Source organism: Vanellus vanellus (assembly GCF_965231255.1).
Source record: "Vanellus vanellus genome assembly, chromosome: 5".
Taxonomy (NCBI): Eukaryota; Metazoa; Chordata; class Aves; order Charadriiformes; family Charadriidae; genus Vanellus; species Vanellus vanellus.
Window position 1 is genome coordinate 35,429,036 of NC_138910.1, and position 24,180 is coordinate 35,453,215.

General features: G+C 40.3%; 1 protein-coding gene across 1 annotated transcript in view; it reads right to left on the bottom strand.

The window, feature by feature from the left end:
* The window catches only part of MYO1B (myosin IB), a gene marked incomplete at its 5' end in the record, with an annotated part of 100,237 nt that extends 81,636 nt beyond the window's left edge, over positions 1-18,601 (bottom strand). Inside the window, 2 exons of the mRNA XM_082484504.1 lie at positions 3,177-3,292; positions 18,467-18,601. Of these exons, the coding sequence (XP_082340630.1) occupies positions 3,177-3,292; positions 18,467-18,601 (251 nt within the window). The remainder of the gene's footprint in view (positions 1-3,176; positions 3,293-18,466) is intronic.
* Positions 18,602-24,180: the final 5,579 nt, after the last annotated feature.

Below are 24,180 nucleotides of genomic sequence, written 5' to 3' on the forward strand. Positions count from 1 at the left end.
AGGAATCTCAAACCAAACCACGGCTAGGAATTTTTTTGCAATAAATTGTTTGCGTTTTTCTAGCTAGCATTAGTAACAAAGTTAGATTGATTATTTGTACAAAAGATGTTGAAATAAGAAACACACTATATATCATTTTATTTCTAGACATACTTTCTATGTCATAGGCATTAGTTTCCTTATAAGTGGTCAAGAGTTTTGCTTTGCTCAGGATTATGCAATAGGAACCAAAAGTCTTTTCCCAAAGCATATTTAAAAGGTGCAGTGGGCTTACCTACAATCAATTCTTCCAAACAGGCCATAGCTCAATGGAGATTTACACATCAAATAAAAATAAGTATGTACATCTCCACAAATCAGTGTGGGGTATTTTACCCCCACATCAGAGGAAATACCACAAATTGCAATTTGTCTCACAGCATCTCTTCATTAAAGTTCCTGAGCAGCTAAAAAAAAAAAAAAAAACAAACAAACAAACACCTTGAAGTTTGCAAGGTCTCTGTGGAAACATAGAAGCCTCCCCACATATGCCTGAACCCTGCTTTTAACAGTGGCCTCCTGCTCCCAAGGCCAGTTAACCCTAGAATTAGCTGCAAGCTCCAAGGCTGGAATGATGTCAGCTCTGTCCCAAGCTCAATTCTTGACCTGTACTGAGCAGCGTGGTAGGCAAGCACACCGTTGGTGATCAGTCTAGGCTGAGCTGCCACAGGACCATATGGTCACCATGGAAGCTCACCTCATGGCCTATTACCCAGCATTCAGGTACTAGCTCTGTGTTCACAGAGCGAACAAGTGGACTGGCATGAATTCTTAGGCTACAACACAAGGTACTATATATTAAAGGGGATGAAAAGTTGTTTAGGCTTGTCACAGATGGCATAAGGCAGCCTACATAGCCTTTATTTTAGACACCTACAGTATTTTAAAAGTATCTTTTAAAGATGGTGAGAAGTTTACCAGTTTCAGCAGAGACAAAAGTGACTATCCTGATTCTGCAGTTCTCATAAGCATCTACAGACAGGTGGGAAGGGAAGCAAGGTCACCAGAAAATAAGATCATTTTATATTTCTAAAGTTTGAAAAGACACTGTAAAAAAAACTGTAAAAAAAGCCCACTTTATCTATAAAAGAAACCATAACAAAGATTATTCCGCAATCCTGTATTTTTAAAGATATGTTGTCTACTTAGCAGGTGTCAGAAAACAAAATTTTCATACAGAAGCAACACCAAATGAAGAAATTTTGTGGAGAGATCATATCTGTCCAAGACAAATTAGCCTTACACTTTTCGTGACTTGGCACTGTCCAAACTTGCAAGGAAAATCTATTAATATCACACAGTCAAGACCTCCCGACATAAGTTAAAATTCGACATTTTCTCACTTCAAACTACTGCTCTTAAATTGGATTTCTAGTGTTTGGACTCCAGAAGTTCTTCCTCTGAGATGGCAGCCTGACCATACAATTATTGTTATTAGTGATGAATGATGTTTATGAAACATTTTTCTCCCAAGTTAAGGCTCTCATAATACACACAAGACTGACTGTTGACCGTTTCTATTCTGGAAAAACGCCTCAAGAGAGACAGAAAAATGTGGAGATCAATATATTACTATGTACTTGATTCAACATGTAATCAAGTACATAGTACTGAGCTTCAGAATGTCAGACAAACTCCCAGATTTTATTTTTAAAATCCTCCTTATATGACAGCAAATTTTATGCAGCTGAACAAAGTTAGCAGAGCAGAAAGTTCTTTTAGCAAGCAACTGTGTTAATTTAGCAAGCAATTGTGCTTACTAAACAAACCTGTGAAGAAAGAATACCTGAGTATAGACAGAGTTCAGATCCAAGAGGGCCAAGAATTACCAGAAGCTTATTCGATCCGATTAATTGGCTGTTTGCATTTCAGCCAACGTATCTTGAATAGTTAGAGATGAAGTGTGAGGGCAAAAAATTAATCAGAACAAAATAAATTCCAGAACTCTTTCCATACATAATTTCCTTTTAACCTAAAAGCTACCACTGAAGGAAGATGCATAAATTTAAGACCATCTTTAGACACTCATCTGATCGCTGATCACTCAAGTCAGTCTCCTGAATATATGACTGCAAAGTCAGGTGCAACCTCATGTTGGAAACTCTTCTCTATCCCAGCATGTGCAGAGAATAGGAATAGCTGGCTTTAAGCTCACCACTATGATGCCTAACAAGGTAAAACAATTACCACAACATACAGACCCTGAAGACAAGATACCTCATTTTCAGCCATACCACCCGCCCCTGTCTCCAAAGTCTTGTCCTGTTATGGACAGGGCTTAACCATGGTCCATTACTCTCAATAATTCTGACCAGGCCCAAATAACATGGGTTGTGTCAGTTCTCTATAACCACAAGGCAAGGTCTTTGATTTATTTGCAATATGCACCCCTGTAAAAGAATTACAGAAGGTGAATGAAAGTCAGAATAAGTATAAGCTACTTTCCAGCCTTCTATTCCTAAATTTAGACTTAGAATTTACATCACATGCAAATCATATTTTGCAATATTATATGTCTGTGTATATGCTACATATTTTAGCCTTAAAATTTGCATTGTGTATTTATGGTGCTCTGACTGCCCTTTTAGAATGGGTTCGTTTTCACCCAGCACAGAGGAGAGAGGAGACCATGCTTTTATTTTCCTACATTAACCATTCAGGCATACCCAATATGTTCCTGCACTCACCATGAGGGTCTTTTCCTTTTTTGTATTGTGCAACTAGAAATTAAGAGTTTCAGATATCAAAATTAACACTATGTGACTCAAACATTTTTAAAACCCAGAGGCTTTCACAAAGCAAACTAGACTTTCAAAGAAACATATTTCCTCAAAAACAGACTACTTATTTTACAATGGAGTAATAAAGGCTACTGCTAACAATTACAGGAAAATGTTCTGAAATGCATATACTAGGATCTAAATACATGAAACAGAAAGAGCAACTCATCTTGACTTTAAAATAAGGATGAACTAATAAAAATTCATTTTGGAGGAGTGGTGGTGTGATTTTTGTGTTGGGTTTTTTTTTTTTTTTTTTTTTTTACTTTAATCAACACAGACCTTTTGATGACAGACACAGCTGGTACCATCTGTTTCAGGACAGAACGAAATCTAAAACTGCTTCACTGTACTTACATGTGAGGACTGAGTTCATAAAAGTTTCGGTTTCTGTATTCTTCCACTTTCTCTGGAGTATAAATGGGTAGAGATCTGTAAGGGTTTATTGATATCACCACACTGCCAATGTATGTCTGTTGAAAGAAAAAAAAAAATATTGTGGATTTTTCTTTTTCACATACTTTTGCTGCTTATATATTATTCAGCCATTTAATACTTATGCAAAAACAAAAGAAAAGATTAATTGTAGCAATTAATAAATACGTACATACACTTTGAAACACTTTTTAGATCTCTGAGCAATCACTGTTGGGTACCAAGTTGCTATTTCTATGTAACTGAAAGCCTCTTACGAATTGTTTTTTAAAAGAAAGCACAATCATACAATATTTCTGTGACTAATTCAGTTGTTGGAGGGAAAGGGAAAAGGACACAGATGTTTACAAAGAACCGACTCCATCCACGTGGCAAATGTCACACGAGCTGTGCTGCAGCCCTTGTGCACTCATACAAAACCACATAAAGCCAAAGCCAGAGTTGGACTGCGCTCCCTCACCTGAGGAAGAGCTTCACGCCATCTCTTCAAAGCCTCAGGCACAGAAAAGCTTCACAGGGAAGAAAGCTGTGAAAACCTAACAGGTTTCTATCAATGGAGTGATTTACTGTCAGGATTCAAGTCAGCCGAAGTCCTGCCGTGGTTCCTCAGCAGACATGAAGCATAATTTTTATTTCCGGATTCTAAAAATACTTGCCATTACCCACGGAAAGCAGATGGAGTAATACGTTGTTTTACTCTGTTAGGTCCCATTCACTACCAAGCTGCATAAATATACTATACGCCCTGACAACCATGTCGGCTCATGGCAGAATTAACCTTCATCAAGCCTACTGCCGGATGCCCTGCAGCTCCCTACACCTCCCTCCAGCTGCAAGGGCTGCATTCAAATACACCCGAGTGGCAAGAAATGCCACAACCCCATCCCACCCTGCCTGCAGATACTGATCAAAGATTAATTAAACCACCCCAAGTGTTTGGTATCTCTTTCCACAACCATGAAATAAATAAATAAATAAGACCCGGTGAAACACAGTCTTCCAATAACCAGGGACTCCCTGGGAGGTATAAAGGCTGTACACAAAAGCCACAGGTTCCTGTTATTTGGATTACCCTTGCTAGCATCTAATTAAGAAAAACAATGTTTTTTACACAGATGCATGATTTTAAATGGCTCCTTCCTCATGACACCTTAGCACCCCCGAATCATGATTTGGATTTATCCCCATAATTTTCCTTACAGGGGAGTGCTATAATATGCATTTTTAAATGGGAACAGAGGCACAAGGAGCTGGAGTTACTCACCAACAGGTTCAGCAGAGCATCGAATTACGTCCAGAGCCGCAGTCACAAATTAACAATACTAAGTGCTGCAACGCTCCCCTATCTTTTACATCTAAAGCAATTTTCTGGTAAATACTAAACAAATTTGGTCCTAAGCAGAAAGGTAGGAGAGCAAGATTTCTCATCTTTCACAGCATGCATACACACAGGCAAGTTGTGAACTCACATGGCATTTTCTGTCCCGTTTAAAATTGTTGAAGAAAATACACCACAGTGATAAAACAAGTAGTATATGAGGCTTCCAGAGACTCTCATAGTTCATCCTTGCAATGTTTATTACCCACAGGATGAAAGGGACACAGCCAGTGTTGACAACTGGTTGTACAACTGCTATGATGAAACACAATACTTCACTAATTGGGCTCAAGACTTACCATCTCTAAACAACGCATACTTTCTCCTCTCCTTTGGAACTGGCCAGAAACCTTCTGCAAAACATTTCCCCCTATGCACCCAAGTTCAGAACAGACCAAATACCCTAGAAACAGGCTGGTTTCACACCAAGAGCCCATGCAGAGTGTTGTAGGGGAAGAGAGCCTGAAGGTGCCTCGCATCTTGGCAGCCAGGCTGCAACTAGGAAGAGGGACAACTCCAGTCTGTCTCACACCGCAACCTGGAAGGGAAGCGCCCCCAAAGGCATTCAGATACAGACTGTTGAGAAAATCCCAAGATAATTAAGATTTTTGCTTCTTTCAAACACACATCACAGTGTGTGCTTTTATATATTTTCTTCAAATAAAAAAAAAATGTTCTAGATTTGTGGTCATCCTCCCCCTCAGGAGGAAAGTGTTTTCCACCTGTGCCCAATCTCTTTGGCTGAATGCGAAGAAAAGGCAAAAATTGCCTTTCTACAGCATTTACTTTGCTCTCTCAACGCATGTGGCTTTGGCAATTTGCAAACCTACAGATTCTTGGCTACAATAACAGATACCCAAGAGTAAGCAGCTTTCTAGACTTCACAAGTGCATGAATACCCCAGTTAGGACTCTTTCCTGATAAAACGTTAACACGTTAACTCGTTTCCTGCTAAATCTTAAGAACTTGTGAATTAAACCTGTTGTAAAATCAGTGCTGGAAAGTATGGCAGAAGAGATGAAGGTCAGATCTTTAAGATTATATTTTGAAATAGGAATTCTTTGAAACTCAAAGACTTGCCTTTTTCAGCTATTCTGCTACCATAATAGCATACAATTCAATTGCTAAGTTCCTTGAAGTATCCTGAGATGCCAAGGTAAACAAAGATGAGTGAAAGTGAAAACCTTGATTTTTAATTTTGAATTCAAATGAGATTTATTTAGAATCATCTCTTCATAGCTAAGTATTGCTTAGATGATGTATTTTGGGAATTCAAGCCAGCTGTTTATTTTCAGACATGAACAAATACAGACTATTTCCTAAAATACCAATATTTCAAAAGGTCAAATGATTATATAGAAACAAAGACATACTCATGTCCATTTTAAACACCAAGCCAAAGCATGCCAAGAAATCGTTGGTCTTGCTGCAAAGCTGCTTACAAGAACTAATAGATTTCCTCTTCTAAAAATGCCAATATCTCAAAGCTGATGCCGAATAGCTACTTGCTACTGATGGTCTGTGAGATTCCATGTAACAGGGATAAACAGATCCGGAAAACAGCTTTCCCACATAACATCTGCCTTCCCACCAGAACTCTATTATAAACAAACAAAATAAATGCTTAAATCCTTGAGCAAGCGACAAGCACAGAAACATTCCAGTGCTGAAAGCAGAACACCCAAGAATAGTGGGAGACCATACCGTGGCACCCCAGGGACTAAAGAGATCCTTCGTTTTCCCTGTTTAAGGAAAAAAAAAAAAAATGAAGCCTCAGAGGAATGGCTTCATGATGATGAGCACACAGAATGCAGTCAGGAGATGGGATTTCTTTCTTGGCTTTGACATGGTCTTCTTAGGCAAGTTTGGACAAGATCTCCTACCTCCTCAAGTTTTGCTAACTAGAGACTCTTGATAATACTCCTTCCTCCAAATTTCTACTTTATTGCAATAACTCACAAAGGCAAATTCTGCCTCCTTGTTGTGTTTGTCCAGAACCCAAACCAAAAGGACTCTTACTCGTTGTTTATCAGTGCATCTGTCACGTAGCACAGCAACACTGTAATGGGCTAACATTTCACCTGCAGAAAAGAGCATTCAAATTTCTATCAGATCAAATGACAACACATTCTGCATTCTCCACCAAAACAATGCATACAACTGATTCCTGTTCAGCAAAGGGTTTAACACCCCAAGCAGGAAGACAATTCTAAATCACAATTCAACAGGAAAAGCTGATAATATTTGTTACACATCACTTATAAGTACCATTGGAGGTGCAATGACCAAGACACTTCTGAAGCCTGATTTTTTTCCCCGAGGACTGAAAGGCAGCATAACCACCTTGGGGTGAGATATTAGTGCTACTTCAAGCTTACACGCACCTTGCAAGACCTTCTGTGCCCACCCTAAGCATCTTTAAGACTGCCTTAAGAAGAGGCCTGAAACAGCAAGACTATGTGAGGGTCCTGTTGCTTGGGAGAAACCACAAGCAGCAGCCTCTTCTCAGCCAAGGGCTGGAGAAAGCTCTTGCTGGCAAACTGCCTGAAACACCTGTGGACCTTTTCAGCTGAGAGGTTGCAAAAACCTTACAGAGAGCTCGGCAGAAGGTCCCAACACACCCCTGCAGTCAGAAGGCACAAGCACTATGGTGAAATCTAAATCACGGAGAAGAGGCAGTACAGGCCAGCTCAAGAAGGGGACCTTTTAGAAGACCACTAGTAGAGCTTATGGGAGAACACTTCACACCGTGGGATACGGTATATTAATAAAGCTATTTTCCCTCCTTGCAAAGTTAGTCTTGCAATACCCCAAGGGCCTAGAAGTGAGAAGATTGCAGTTGCAGAAGCCTGGGAACGTTATCAACAGCAGTTGAGGTTGCAGCACAAGAGTTGCAGAGCTGAGGCTATCATAACAGCCTGCTTCATGTCTTTAAAAGTTTTTTCTGGATCTGTGGCATCCTCTGCAAAGCAACCTTTTGCATAGTTTTAAGTCATTGAGCATCTACTCAGATTTACTGCAAACCATCTGGAAGCGTACTCTACATTACTTTTGACAGCTCTTAAAACCAAACCTACTCCTTCTCACCCAGCCTGTAACAGTTCAGAAAAATTGCTGCTGCACACAAGTCACACCTGCTGTAAAAGGCCCAACTGCTGATGTACCCTGCAGGTGTACTAAATTCCCAGGGCCCAATAAAGTTGCTCTATTTACTTATTTATTAAATGCTCGAGCACCGAAATAGAAAATAAAGTCATTCTAGTAAACGATTGCTACTGTGGATTCCATTCAGGCAGACCAATTTTAATACTCCAGATAGGCATGATGCACATTTCTTTAGTATTGATCATGCTCGAGTGTACTGGGTTCCTATGACTTTGAACAGTTTTGGATCACACCACTAAAACAATTCATTGAAATGAGAGATACTAAAATAAGATCAAAGAGAAGCATGACTAGATTTTATTGGAATAAATCCAGAACCAAGGTTTGGGTTTTCTTTGGGGGGGAGGCTGTGTTTTGTGTTTGTGTTTTGTTTTTTTTTAATGTAACATACGCAAAAATACACTTCTAATGTAATACTTACTTTCATTTGTATTTGCCTGAACTACTGCGATTCTGGATCTTGCCAGCTCGTAAGCGCATGTGCCGCCGCATGCTCAGCATAGCTGAGGCCAAGGAGATGGCAGATGCAGAGGAAGCCTGTACTTACATGTTCTGTTTCCTGAACTGCCTCAAACTCAAACAGTACCCGGAAAATTTAACACTGCAACGTTACTCCACAATGAAGTTCCTCGTTTTAATAAACATTAGCAACTAGATCAGTACCTTATCAAAATATCATGTATTATTTGAACAATCATGTCGTGTGCTCAAATTTGTTTTTCATTGTGGTTGGCCGCAATAAAATAGCTAAATGCACCCTGCTTCTGGTCCGTTGTGTTTTCTCAGGTCGGAAACACTCGCAAAGTTGCAAGACACTGTTTGAAAGAATAAGGAAAAGAGTAACATCAAGACTAAAAGCAAAACCGCCTTAGACCATACTATTTCTGGGGCTTTGATTTACTGTATTACTGTGTGTAGCAATGTAGGTGTTCGTATCATTTGGTGGAGAGGGATGGGCTGGGTACTTGAAAAACACAAACAAACAAACTAGGATTTCATCCTGCAATACTCCAGGGTTTACCTGCACCGTTTCATGACAGCACATACAAAATAAACCCTACCTGTCATCCAAGCTGTGCAGCTGCACTTTGCATTGAGCCAATGCTGGGCTAACACTCCGTGTGCTTCACTGAGCTGGGAGCACGAGCTGAGCCTCCGGGTACCATCTGCAGGCAGCCACGCAGGCACAACACAAACCCAGGATCCCAAAGACCGATGATCAAGTGGAAAGAACAGGAACTAACATAGTTTCTGCAAACAGGAGCTTCTGTGTAGATTTTCCAATATCCAGCAAGGGCTGGACTGGCACAGCATCACACGGCACTGATCCTTAGGAAAAGAAACTTCTGTGCTTTGATTCCTCTCAGTGTTTCCCAGCAAATACACCACCTCTACAAAGTTCCTGATCAGCTCTAAAGAGGTCACAATAATCAGTGAATTGCTACAGATAAAGTCTTTTTCCACTCCGCTCAGCGGAAGGGAAGCCAATGCTAAAAACTTACTTTTCCAAAAGCTAATCTGCAGTAAAATGAAAATACAAACCAGGCTCTCGTAGCTAGTCTTTCTCTCTCTCCGTGTATATATACATATATATATGGAAAAACCTCTCCTTCACCTTGATACCATTTTTCACCATAGTTTGTATTGAGTCCTTTCTAATTAAGTTTGTATGAGTGAAGAAATAAAATACTGGATTTCTCTGAACAAACACAGCCATTCCCCACGATGATTAAAACTCTCTTGCTCGAGACCGCCCTCCTGGACATAGCATTTTAGCCCCAGAAGTATAGTGGACAAAGTCTGCATGTTGTAATAGAAAAAAAAAAAAAAATACTGGTAAGCTATTATATATGTGCTTAATGCAGTTATTAATCATGACAGGCAGCCTTGTAAAACCCGGACAGGACAGTAAAGACTTAACAGAAGAAAACTACGTAGAAGAGCATAGGATGACTTCCTGAATTTGGGAAGAAAAAATAATAATAAATCAAGCAAAAGAAGAAACTGAGGCAAGAGCATCCACAGTTCAAGCAAAACCATTGTACTGCTAGAGGAAACAAAATTTGGCATTACTATGTATCACAATCACATATCAAATACGTTGATGGTCGATATAATGACTCAAGAAACAAAGCTCAACCAGGTAACACAAAGGCAGAAGTGCACATCTATATCCTAAACCAAACAATCATGACACAAGCAACCTATGTCAAAGAGGATAACAACACTGCTAAAATATTCTTCAATACAGGCTTGATCCTGCAAGTCACTGTGCAAAATCCAGCAGCAGTCTGAACAAGCTATGGGTAACCCACACCAGCCAGAATCAAGCTCTTAATTGTACTGCAACCTGGTTTAGATCCGAGCCCTGAAGTAAGAGTGGAGCCAGAAAGAGACACCCACACGGCAAGTTGAAGCGAGTACTTAAAGGGGATGCGTGTGTACAGATTATCAGGTTTCTCTTCCGAGTCTTGAGGGCACAGAAATCTCTCCGATGCTCAGTGGATATTGCTGCTAACCCCACAATCATTATGACAGACTCTAATGTTATTATTAAGGAACCAGATTAATCATCTTAGCCATCCGCCCCTCTGACTACACTGGGATGTTTTTATATAAACAAACAGAATTCCTTCACAGGATGCAATTACAGATGAAACCTGTAAAGTAAGTGATGAGGAAGTCAACCCAAAGCAGCCATAAGAAATTTTAAGGAGAACATTTAAATACCCTACAACGTCAGTGCTTGCTCGCTTTTGGAAAGATAAAGACTTGTTTTTGTAACCAAACAGTAGCTGGAGATTGGATAGTGTCTGTGGCAAGAAACCATTGGTGAAAACATTAGCAAGAGCACTCATTCCAAAACGTTTCATTATTTCTGTACAAATAAAACGGGGGGGGGGGGGGGGGGGGGGGGGAATGTCTCCTGCCTCTTAGCTAATGCTAAGCTATGGTTCTTCAGGGTGAAAACCACGTTTTTACAGTACTTGGATGCTTTTGCTTCTATTTCTGCTATTTGCCAATCTTCCACAAATCTTCCTTTTGTGTTTTTATTTGATATAACATGCGCTGAAACCACTAGTAAATGCTGAAAATGTCACCAGCACCTTAGTGAAGAAATACACAGCATTTTGCGGCAGAACCAACACTGTAACAGTCCTTGGGGCCCTACAGGAGGCATTTCCTACACCACCTCCTCTCTTTTTTTTAGTGTCACATCAGAAGCAAAAAAGAAAGAATGTGTAGTGTAGGGAAGGAGAAGACCCCTACACACAGCCCACAATAGACATGTAATTTTCTGTGATCCTTATTGATGTTTTCTTACTCCTTTATGCAGATATTGCATATGGGCCTACAAACAAGTGCCTCAAAGGCGATGCTCATCATCGTGGGAGCCGTACAAAAAGGACAGGAAACAAAGCACTGCCTTGAGATAAGTAACTCTCCTCCCACAAAGCACTTCAAGGTAAAAAGCAACCAACCCACTGGCTGCAAAAAATCTTTACTCCTGACGCCGGGCAAGTTATAAAGTTTGTTTAACCAGGGCGGGCTGATGCGAAGGGCCAGAGGACCGACAAGATTTCTAAGTAGATAACAAGCAGAGCAAGATTTACAGGGAGGCAGAGTAATTCTTCTTACACCCCAAGCTAGCACGAAAAAAGATGTGCCTTGGGCACACAAGCCCTTCTTCACATCTGAAGGAGAAGCAGCAGGCTTCAAGGTCCTAGCCCATGGCAGCTGCAACAATATTATTACTACAACTCAATAGCTTCCCTCAAAGATGGAAACTGTTGAGGCACTGATGGGAAAAATCGCACAAACCGACGCAGGCGTTCCCCGAGGGAGGAAGAGAAGGAGATCTGAGGAAACTCAGGTCCCCTGGGCTCCCATCACAGGCGGATGGATGGCTGCTCTGCTCCGGCTCTCAAACCACCCTGCCTTTAAGAAATGACAGTCACCACACCTGCCACTCCTCAAACTCCCAAAGGAAGACAAGCAGTCCAGGCTGGACTCACTGGATAAACAGAAGTAAATACATCGAGATACCAGGGAGCAGGGGGATAGACTCTTCTGCGCGTTGCTGCAGGAGCAGCAAAGGCACAGACCTGTTACGGACAGGCATGCACGCAGCTAGGAAGTACCTGAAACCACAGGGGACAACCACCCTCTTCAAAACCCAAAGACTCTATCTGGCCTCAAAAACAACATACTCAAGACCAACGTGATCACACTGACATGAGAAGGTAATGAAATTGAGAGTGAAATTGAACTTCAACAATGACTCAGTCATATTACAATGAAGATTTTCCCAGCAAACTGCATTTACATATCCCATTACCACAAAATTCTGTTCTTTGCAACAGAGTTACGTAGAGGGACGGTCACACAAGGCCAGTGCAGACCAAGACAATTGGTCTCATTCACATAGTTCTGTCCTCCACCCTCTTCTTCCAAATGTAGCATCTGGAATACCAGGTATGAGCACAGCAGGAACAAAGCCACTATGCTTGACAGCAATTCAGTAAACTCCTAAATACTGAAGGTAGCTGAAAAAGGAGTGAATCAAGAATATAGACAGACATAGTAGATTAAGGTCAATTCAAAAACAAAAAGGCTACCCCTAAAATATCAAAACAATAGAGATCAACAGGAAGCAGCTCAGTCCGTGAAACAAGCACACCACAATAGCCACACCACTAGAAGGCAGCCACAAGGATGCTACCTCAAACAGCTAACACTGAGTTGTTATATTGGAATGCCAAATATTTAATATTGCAGTGATAAAACAACATGTGTTCAGTACCATAAGACTGTTCCTGCCCAAAGCAGCCCACAAACTCCACGCACAGAAAATACAAATTAAACGCTGACATCAGAGAAAGATTCTGTTTTGTTGCAAGAACAAAAAGCAAACAAACATTTTGTTGTAAGGAACAAAATGTTGACCTCTGCAAATTTGGGAAGACTTCAAGAAACAGCATAACTGCAGGGAAGAATGTGCAGGGCAGCAGAATGAAGCTGTGTCTGACCTCTAAAGGCTGAATCCCGTGAGCCTACGCAGCTCCACTCCCCTCCAGACTCCTCACACCTCCCTTGCCGCTTCCACACACTTCACAAAGAAACAAACCCAGTACAAAAATAAGTTTCAGGCCAACAAACGCACTACAATTTATCCCAAAACTCTACCATTCATGAGTCACTGTAAATACACATATAGACAGATGCCCCTCTCCCATTTGTCAGCATCCCAAAATACAAAGGAGAAATAATTGCTGAGCTGGATTGGCTGAGCATATTTCAGCCAACCTAAAAAAAAAAAAAAAATTCAAAACAAAAAGTTCAGGGAGGGAGTTCAACAGAATGAGTCAAAATTCATCAGTCACATGCAAACTGAATTTTATGAATGTATTTGAAGTTTTACATGCGGTCTCTAGGTCACACATTTTAACCGCACAAACTGCTCCCTGGAACCTTCAAATAATCAACATTGTGGGTTTTTTCTAGTCATTAACTGCATTGCCCGTGAGCCACATTTTACTCTGTAAAGTTAAAGTCTCACAAGCTTTTGTTACTGACATTTACAGAAAAGAACTCTTGCAAAAAAGCAATGCAAATTTTATCAATGAAAAATTTTATAGTTGCAAAAAGAACGCAATAAACAAGTACAGATTTTTAAGGAGATTTTTCTTGGTCAGACATACCCCAGACATTTCCAGACATGACTAAACTCCAAGATTCCCATTTCCAATTAACACATGCATGTTACCCAATGAGCCCTTCCCCCCACAGCCACTCAGCATGAGATTACTGCAGAATCTGATGGTCTTTAGTAGAATATTTGGCCTAACTCCAGCTCCACCAGCCTTCATGCTTATTTTTATAGGCACAGCCTCCAGCTTTGCACTCTGGTATGCAACCTAACACCCAAGTCCATTAGACTTTCCATCAAATACACATAAAATTGAACAACAGGTAATTAAGCTGTAGACTGTTTTCTAACTGTTATGACTATTCTTATTGCCCTGTTTGCACCACGACTTGAAACTTAGCTAAATTTCTTGAAGGGCTTTACAGTGACCATGCCCAGGATGGTACAAGGGGACCATCAGGCAATCCAGGTCTGAATGCTCTTGAAAGGGGAGCTCTTATGAAGAGGATCTGGAATTTCAAAGGGGTAAATAGAGCTGGCACTAGGATATCCAACATCAAACATTCAGCATCAAACACAACTACTGTGAAAGACACTAGAAAAGACAAAAATTGTATTCTCTTCCAGTGGAATGAGCCCATTTATCTTGTCATCTTTGGCTATGGGGAGAGATTTGGCACTGTTCACTGATGGCTCAATCTGACTCTCACATTTCATAGACTCATACAATAGTTTGGGTTGGAAGGGACCTTTAAAAGCCATCTAGTCCACCCCCCCTGCAATAAGCAGGGACATCTTTAACTAGATCAGGTTGCTCAGAGACCCCAGCCAGCCAGACCTTGAACATTCCCAGGGATGAGGCATCTACCACCTCTCTACGCAACCTGTCCCAGTGTTCTGACTTCCTCATCATAAAAAACTACCTTATTATCTAGTCGAAATCTACCCTCTTTTAGTTTAAAACCATTACCCCTTGTCCTAGCGCAACAGACCCAACTAAAAAGTTTGTCCCCATCTTTCTTATAAGCCCCCTTTCTTGGTTTACCTATCAAGACTGGCTAACACAGTTATGCAACGTCTGGTCATCTTTAGAGCATTTTCAAAGCTATGCATGTTACAGGTCTCATTCCTCACAACAAACCCTTTTGAAGGCTTTAACTGCAACTCTGTTTTAAAACTAACATATGTAGCACAGACACAGCCATCAGTCTACAGAAAACTGCTTAGAAACTGATGTTGAGTAAGCCCTGTTTTACTGCTGCAGAAACATTTAAATCCACTCACATGGCTTCAGTTTGACTTAGTTTTTTTTTAAACTTGGACACAACTTTTGGTAATGCCTACAATGGAGAACTGACATCAGGGCTGAACTGAACCCCACAACTGAGCCATGAAAGGACAAATCCATTCCTATTGCCCTCTGAAAGAATCCTGAGCGGTCAACTTGTGAAGCTTGTGAGATGCTGAAGCAATCTGCAGTCTTTGTTAAGCATCAACAGTAGCTCTTTAATAGTCCAATTTGGTTTCCCCAGGGACAGCATGCAAACTACAGATTTTACATGGTAAAACAAACATTACTTCCAGATGTAACAAAAGCTTCATTGTGCTCATCTGAGTCTAACAACAGAAATGCAAAGCGTAGTTTTCATGGGTGAGGTTTGGGGAGAAGAGAGTGGGTGGCAATAATGAGAAGGGAGAGAAGAGATTGCACTTGAAAATTAACATGATTGTTACCATGAGCACTGTTCCAACTGCTACTGGTTTAGAAGTTTTCTAAAATAGGCAACAGTGGCATGAAATTTGCAGGGCAGCAGAACTCAACTGATACGGAAAAAAGATACTATTCTTCAAGTGATTTGCTAAATAAAACCATGCAGCCTCACAAACTAAGTACCTTGTATACTTGGTAGCAGCATGTGCGACAGATATAAACATCTATTCTTTCCACCACTGATGTAGTGAAAGTTTTAATACTTGCAAAGATCTGCATGATTTTGCCTTCACAGTGTGGATTCACAAAGTACTTCTAAGACCTTAAAAAAAATAACTCACATGATCAAACAAACCTGAAGATACAAATGGTAAATGATAGCGCAACAAACTACAAGGGAATGATTTAGGGTGGATGGCACACATTAAAAAAAAAAAAAATCCTTTCGTTTCAGGCAACAGTTCACACTTCTCAACAGAGCATGTTTAAGTATTAGGCTTTTCCACCTGCAAGGCAAAGGATCATATATTGACACGTTGTATCACCTGCCAAATAATACAGCTAATTACATTGCACCTCAGTGCCAGGCTCAGCCGAATCAGAAACTGGGGGAAATACATGCTTCGCTGTCACTGACACAGTGAACTGTGTGTCTGAACATGGTTGTCAGCTAGCAGATAAAAATAAAACAGATTACCCATTTGTCGTTCAACCTGATTTCTTTCAAGAAAGAGCTATCCAGTCTAAAGTAAGAAGAAACATGTAATTAAATACTTTGTAATCCGCAGTAGTTTACATTAAAAAAATCTTGACAAATCCACTGCCTACATGACTTATAGCAATCCTTCTTAAGAGAGTAAATCTCGGGTACCCTCACAGAGTAGGTTTCTATCCTTAATGCTTTAAATAAAACTTTCAAATATGACCCAAAGACTGGGCAAGGTAGTACTGCCTTCTTCAATCTCTAGGCAAACAGCTCCCTTTCCTTCTCTTCTCCTTCATATTATCTTGAGCTAAAGTGCAATGAGATGATTCAGGATCACCCACTTCTACTGTAGGTATTACGAACATAGAGTTAACCCTAAAACTGATGTGAAACAGGTTAATTATACAAGCCACTGACTGAAAAAAACCTCTGAATCCCACAAGAGGCAGCTGCTGCAGCTGTTGAATATGGAGGACTTGCCAGAAGCAGGATGAAAGAGCAGCAAAGAGGAATCTGATATCTACCTGCCTGTATCAATGTCTAAGGGTTATCAAGAGGGAACAGACTACATCTTCAAGGAACAAGGAAAATTTAAGACACAGATTTTTGGAAATGTAACTATCAAAGGTATCAGGAAGGGGTTCTTTTTGACCACTGTGGAAAAAAAAATATCTTTCTATAAATACAGATCATTTTGGTTTCTTCCCCAACAAAGTTTTAATTGATACTGATAATCCTCGTCTTCCTTTATTTTTCTGATCAATTTCAATCATTGGTTCAAACTTAAGGAGCAAGTAGGTGGAGGTGATACAATAGCAGATAAGTGCAACTGTATATTACCAAGCTAACACCTACAGGAAAGGAAACAGGCATAGTTGAGTAGGAAAATTACTCCGGAAGAAAGATGTGGCAGACAATGAATAGCAGAGGTATAAAAGCACATACTATAACTAAGGGATAGAAGAAGCAAACAAAAATGACACAGATCTTCCCATACTGGAGCATGGAAAGCAAAACCACAAAGGTTCAAATGCTTGGCAAGAAGGAAAAATATAGTCACGCTAAAGATAAAAAAAAGAGAGGGGGGCTAAGTTATAATTAAGTACAGAACACATCTATTTGATTGTAATAAGCTGCAGGCACAACTGCTTGCAGATCACAGCTATAACTTTGGCTTAAATATTTCAGCTTTACTCTTAAAAGACTTATCTTTCACCAGCAGTCTTGGAAAGCCTCTACAAATCATTAAGTTCACACAGCCTCAGCAGTACAACAGATACAATACTGCGCACATTTTAACAAAAATGGAACAAAGAGAGATGAAGCAAAAAGAGAGATGTTGCCAAAAAGGCCAATGGAATCCTGGGCTGCATAGGGAAGAGTGTGGCCAGTAGGTCGAAGGAGGCCATTCTCCCCCTCTACTCTGCACTGGTGAGGCCACAACTGGAATACTGTGTCCAGTTTTGGGCTCCCCAGTTCAAGAGGGACAGGGAACTGATGGAGTGAGTCCAGCGAAGGGCAACTAAGATGATTAAGGGCTTGGAGCATCTGCCTTATGAGGAAAGGCTGAGAGAGCTGGGACTCTTTAGCCTGGAGAAGAGAAGGCTGAGGGGAGACCTTATTATGGCATACAAGTATCTAAAGGGTGGGTTGAAGGAGGATGGAGCCAGGCTCTTCTCAATGGTTCCAAGTGACAGGACAAGGGGGAATGGGCACAAGTTGGAACACAGGAAGTTCCGTTCAAATACACGGAAACACTTCTTTACTGTTCAGGTGACAGAGCACTGGCACAGGCTGCCCAGGGAGGTTGTGGAGTCCCCTTCTCTGGAGATTTTCAAGACCCGCCTGGATGCAGTCCTGAGTAATGTGCTCTGGGCAATCCTGCTTTAGCAGGGGAGTTGGACTAGATGATCTCTAGAGGTCCCTTCCAACACTGAAAATTCTGTGATTCTGTGAAGCAGGAAATGAAAGGCTTAACTGGAATCACAATTTGCCTCTCCATTCCTAGCCTGTGTTTCAACCGTCAGTTCACAACCTCTCTCCTATTGATCATCACTCAGAGATTAATATGCCTGAAGGTTTTGATTACTTCCACATATATCCAAGCTCACTGTTTCTAGTTTAAAAGCCAACCATTCTAATAGACATAACTTTTTTGCAAACCAAAGATAGCAGGCAGCACTTAAACTTGCCCTAGCATATTCCAAGCATATACTGTTTCTACATCAACCTGCTCTAACATCCAGGCAGTACCTTCCCTGGAAGTGAATTATTTATAACTGCAATGTCCTCTGACAACAGAAGCATCAAGGTTATTGTCATCATCAGTTCTGGAACTGTTTTTTTATAAAAATCAGAAGTCCACCACATTGTGCAACAGGGAAAAAAAAAAAAAGAAAAAGTAAAAATATCCCAGATGGAAAAGATCAAATGCAAACAATGCAGTACAGGAAAAACTACAGCACAAGTAAGGTTTAAAATATCCTTAATACAATAGATTATGTTCAGGCATTCAGTCAGTGTGTATCCTCATAAATAAACACATATTTTAAGAATGACAACATAGCTCCTCATAGGATGTTATTTTTTAACATATACTCACATATACTTCATTGTGATCAAAGCGCTTTTTCAGATTATTGATGAATGAATCTTCATTAAGTGGCTCTAAAAGAACCATATCTCCCACCCCTATCATGTTGTCCAAAAGTGACGTCTTGACCTCCATTTTGGCCATTTTCTCCTGCAAAGAGAAAAATGAGAAAAAACAAACAAAAAAAAAAAAAAAAACAACAAAACACAAAGAGCAAAGTTAGCTCAAAGTTATTCTAATTATTCACAGGCATTATCCAGTAACACTATTAAAGGAACACAAGTTAAACACACTTGAATGACACTGCTTTAAAATATTTTTCCAAGGAACATTCTCAAAGTCTTTCTGTCTGCCCAGGTAGTCCATACAATTCCAAAAAAAATAACTTCTAACAGTCAACAATGCCTTCTGATCCCCTATACATTAAATATGAAACTCCAAGAAACAGGAATGTAGTGGGCACCACATACAGACTTTTTGGATTATCTCAACACAACATTCAAGTGTATGCAAACCCAAGTTTTATCAAAAGCTTCACCAACATCTCCAGTGTATCAATTCAGGGTTTAAATTTGTCAACAGCCTAATCTGAATTTCTTTCTCAGCCTTACTTACGTTTCTCCAACCCCATCAACACTTAAATAGAAACCAACTAAGTGAACTCATGCAGAGACAAAACCCACAGTATTTTATCTTAATTCATAAACCCCGTACTCTAGAATGCCTGTATTCCAGTACAGTATTGCTCTTGGTTACACGAGGCTACCAAATTATGTCATTTCCTAACCGGGCTTATTTGGATTAATTTGTGATTTTATTGCTTAAGAGAGCATTTCTGTAGGGCAGCAAGAATCCAGCCAACAAGTGGAGACTCTGCATCTATATAACTGGAGTGTCAAAAGGCAGAAGTCAGGCTTAAACAGGGGACCAGGATCAAGCAAAGTAACCAGGTCTGATAAAAAAAAGTAATTCAGACAAAGTAGTAAAGGCCAGGCCAAAACTTGACACCTATTTGACCCTCCCAGCTTTTTATCCTTCCAATCCAAATGCTACAGAAGATTAACTGAGCTCCTCAACAACTACATGCACACTTAGTGCTTTCAGCTTTCACAAGACTGAAGAATGAACGTATTAGCAGTGGTGGTCAGCAAACAGGGAACCAAATGTGAGAGAACAACTTTGCTGACAACACAAACCAAGAATAAACTGCTGCACAGCTACAGCTACACAAAACAGTTGAACTTCACCAGTCAGCTGTAACCTCTCAGCTATGAAACGCTATCAAGCTGTCCTTGCTCCCCCATCACTGCAGCACATTTTAATTCTAAATATTTTTTCTCATTTTTCAAAACGTCTTTGAACACCTATTAGCTTACTCAATCACCATTAATTTGCCATAGCAGCTATCCATCAGATATTTTTTAACAATCGTCAGATAATTTAAAACAAGCAAAGCCTTTTATCTCTTGCTTTTGTCCACAGCCACTGCATTACTACATGCTATTTGGTTTTTGAGCAGTGAGTGACATTTGAGGGATATTAGATCCAAGGCATAAGTCGTGTTTGATGTTTTTCCAAATTCAACGAAGAGAAGCACAGCTCCACAGGCAGCAACGGAAGTAATACAACAAGATCCCCAAAACCTGAACTAAGCCTGGGAATTACTAAAAATTCACATGGAAATGCAAAACCAGTGCTGAACTATGGTAACCAACCAAAGCTGAGTCAACTCTGCTAAACAAACAAAGAGCATTTATTTTAAACAAAAACACTGGACAAATATTTCTGTAGAGCAAGATACTTCTATTCTTAAAAGTTCACCTCTCTAAATCACACAAAAAAATTTTAAACATTCACAAAATCTTTTCAGAGGTATCACTTCAACTTCTGCATCCCATTAAGACAAATTCTTTAAACTACCAGTCTTGTTTCAATGACCTAATTACTTCCCATACATCAGCTAATGCTCAAATAATTTTTGAAGGCTGAGGGGAAAAAAAAAAGTCCTTCTCAAGTATGGAACTTATTAAATATTGGGTTTGTAGCCAAAACAAAAAGAAGCCAACCTAAAAATCCTAATATGGGCAATTTCAACCTAAAATTTAAGTTCTAAGTAGTATACCTCATCTACCATTGTGAAATTACATACCACCTACCACACTTCATGCATCACTGCTCGGGAATTTCAAGACCAAGAGCAGCCAAACCCATCAAGAACGTTCATGTATGCTTAAGCTCAGAGGCACATTTTGCAGGAGAGGTGCACAAAGACGCCATATCTACTACTAAAAGCTGGGACAGAAAGTTGTACACAAATATTAGAATCACAGAATCATAGAATTAGTGAGGTTGGAAGGGAGACCTTTAAGATCATCAAGTCCAACCATTAACCTACCCTGATAAAAACACCACCACTTCTAAACCATGTCCCTAAGCACCTCATCTACCCTTTTCTTAAACACCTCCAGGGATGGTGAATCCACCACCTCTCTGGGCAGCTTATTCCAATGTTTAATAACCCTTTCAGTGAAAAAATGCTTCCTAATATCCAATCTAAACCTCCCCTGACATAACCTAAACCCATTTCCTCTTGTCCTATCACTTGTCACCAGGGAGAAGAGGTCAGCTCCCATCTCTCTACAACCTCCTTTCAGGTAGTTGTAGAGGATGATAAGGTCTCCCCTCAGCCTCCTCTTCTCCAGGCTAAACAACCCCAGATCCCTCAGGCGTTCCTCATAAGGTTTATCCTCCAGACCCTTCACCAGCTTTGTAGCCCTTCTCTGGACACGCTCCAACACCTCAATGTCCTTCTTGTAGTGAGGGGCCCAAAACTGAACACAGTACTCGAGGTGAGGCCTCACCAGTGCCGAGTACAGGGGGATGATTACTTCCCTAGTCCGGCTCACCACACTATTCCTGATGCAGGCCAGGATGGTGTTGGCCTTCTTGGCTGCCTGGGCACACTGCTGGCTCATGCTCAGCCGGCTGTCCACCAACACCCCCAGGTCCTTTTCTGCCAGGCAGCTTTCGAGCCACTCCGCCCCCAGTCTGTAGCGCTGCATGGGGATGTTGTGACCCAAGTGCAGGACCCGACACTTGGCCTTGTTGAACCTCATACCATTGGCCTCAGCCCATCTGTCCAGCCTGTCCAGATCCCTCTGCAGAGCCAATCTACCCTCAAGCAGATCAACATGCCCCCCTAGTTTAGTGTCGTCTGCGAACTTACTGAGGGTGCGTTCGATCCCCTCATCCAGAGGGGATCGAATTATTATATTAACTTATCACTACATCTGAAAAGTTCGATTCTATGGTCAAAGGTTAATTTTTCCCCACAATAATTTAACATCATAATGGAAATATTTTAACCCATAGTAACATGAGAGCTAGAAAAATATTAGAAACATAGGCATATTGTCCAATTTTTTCATCACCTAGACATCTTATTTAACAATGAATTCTCAAAATAATTTGCGACAGCTCAGCCTTTGTAAACTATTCATTAAAGATTAAATCATACACTGATGTATGATTCAAGAATATTTTGCCATACCAAGGTTATTAGCCCCCACTTCAGTGGAATCCAGTCATAATCCCTGCTCTGGTTTAACTAACAACAAAGGAATATCTGGCAAGCCCGTGGGATAATTTGGTTGCCTATCTGAGGTAACAAGTGGGAAAGAAAGCATTGTTTATAAAAGCCAACAACATTTAAACATACATTAGACAATTGGATTTAATTTAATCAATCATGGAATTTAATCTACTGGAAGAATTTAACAAAAGATCAATATATACAGCACTTTCAAAAATACCAAAAAAACCTCTCAAAATCAGCACACTACACAGAAAAAAAAAAAAAAGCATCAAACTCTTGCTACATTGCAAGCCTAAACTTCAGTCAAGATTTTTAGCAATACATCACTAAGCTCAGAAACTCAATTCAAATCCACAACCAAGTATTTGTATTTTCCATATATTCAAAGATGCCTTGCAGCTGGAAATCTTTTCCCATCAGTGCTGGTGATAGCATGCTCACCACAATTTGGAGAACAGTACATAAAAGCGGCTTCTACCTATATATGTACTCAGGCACCGTTAAAAAGATGAACATTTCTCTCACACCGTTTTCGAGAACCAGAACTATGTGAAGACAGGACCAAAACACGCGCCCAGTGCCCGAGGGATCAGTAATGATTGAAACCACAGCTGTGCTGGTGAGAGCACCAGCAAACAGGAAATTAGGTTAGAGGAAAGAACCAAAATGGGTTGTGTCCTTTAAAACAAGGACAATTTTTAATTATTTTCAATTAAAGTTTGCTGAATGGGAGATGATGTATGGAGGTACTGAAGCAAGGCTCTATTTCAAACTAGAAAGTCAATAAAAAGTAACCTAAAAATGTAAGTGGCACTCCCTCCATTTACCTAATATATTGCTTTTGCAACTGTAACACCTCATTCTGTTGACAATAAGAAAAATGACAGTATTGTATAAAGATTACAGCTGCAAATTATTAGAATTTTAATATAGCAACAAATTAGCTCGGCAAAAAAAAACCAACAGAATTCTTCTAACACTTGCAGTCTGCAAATCAGATTCTTCCTTAAACATTCCCTGATCTCTCCCACACCCACTTACCACTTGAGCCTTCTCTCAAATTTACCTTTCTTATCCCTAGAGCAAACATCAGCAGCATTTCAGAACATCTCCCTTTTCTCTAGCCATTTGTCAAATCTGTTCTTCCTCACTTTGGTCTCACACCTAGGCCTTAATTCAATGGAGTGAGAAGACTTTCAACACATTTCCATTCTCAGAAAAATAAATAATAATTAAAAAAAGATTACTCCTGAGTAATGTGCTCTAGGCAATCCTGCTTTAGCAGGGGAGTTGGACTAGATGATCTCTAGAGGTCCCTTCCAACTCCGAAACTCCGTGATTCCGTGATTACTCAGTAATCCTTCACAGCTTGATATATTTTATGTTGGACAACATGCTAGGGAGGAGAAGTGCTGGGCACACTACGTCTGTAAAATGCTTTTATCCACACACTCCCACTTTACACACAGCCTTTTAAAACACAGGCTGTTATATCTTCTACTTGCAAAGCCTGGGATTGCCATCCAGCTAGGCCAGTTGAATCTAAAACCTTTTTGTCCCTCTTGGCCGCAAGGATGGCTAATTAAAAACTACACTATTCCGCAGCCACCGCAGTCTTATCATCAGCCAACGTGAAACAAGAGCTAATGAAAACTATAAATAGAAGATGATACAGACAATAGGGAAAACCCCAAAAGCCTTGTACAATTAACTTCACACATTCTCTAAGGGGGAAATGAAGTAATACCCCATTATTGGCATACAGCATGTAACGGAATTGTCCAAGGTTTTCCACATCACTCTCATACAGTAAAACAGCAACACTTGTCAGGCAGCTTCCTACAGATATGCAGTCGTTAGTACACATTTGCTGCACTGGAATTATCACTGGCTGCAGGGGTGGCTTGTTTTTCTTCTTTTGTGGCATTGTAGCAAAAGGACAATTTCCCTACCACCGAAATTGACACAACAGTGTACTCATATATGCTTCAAGCTCTGACTATTTAAAAAAAAATAAAAAGCCTTTGGTCTCACTACTTCCAACTTATTGTAGAAAATAACCACCTTTTTCTTTTATAAGAGAGTTAACAGGGGCAACCTGCAACATCAGTAATTCAGTATCAGAGTT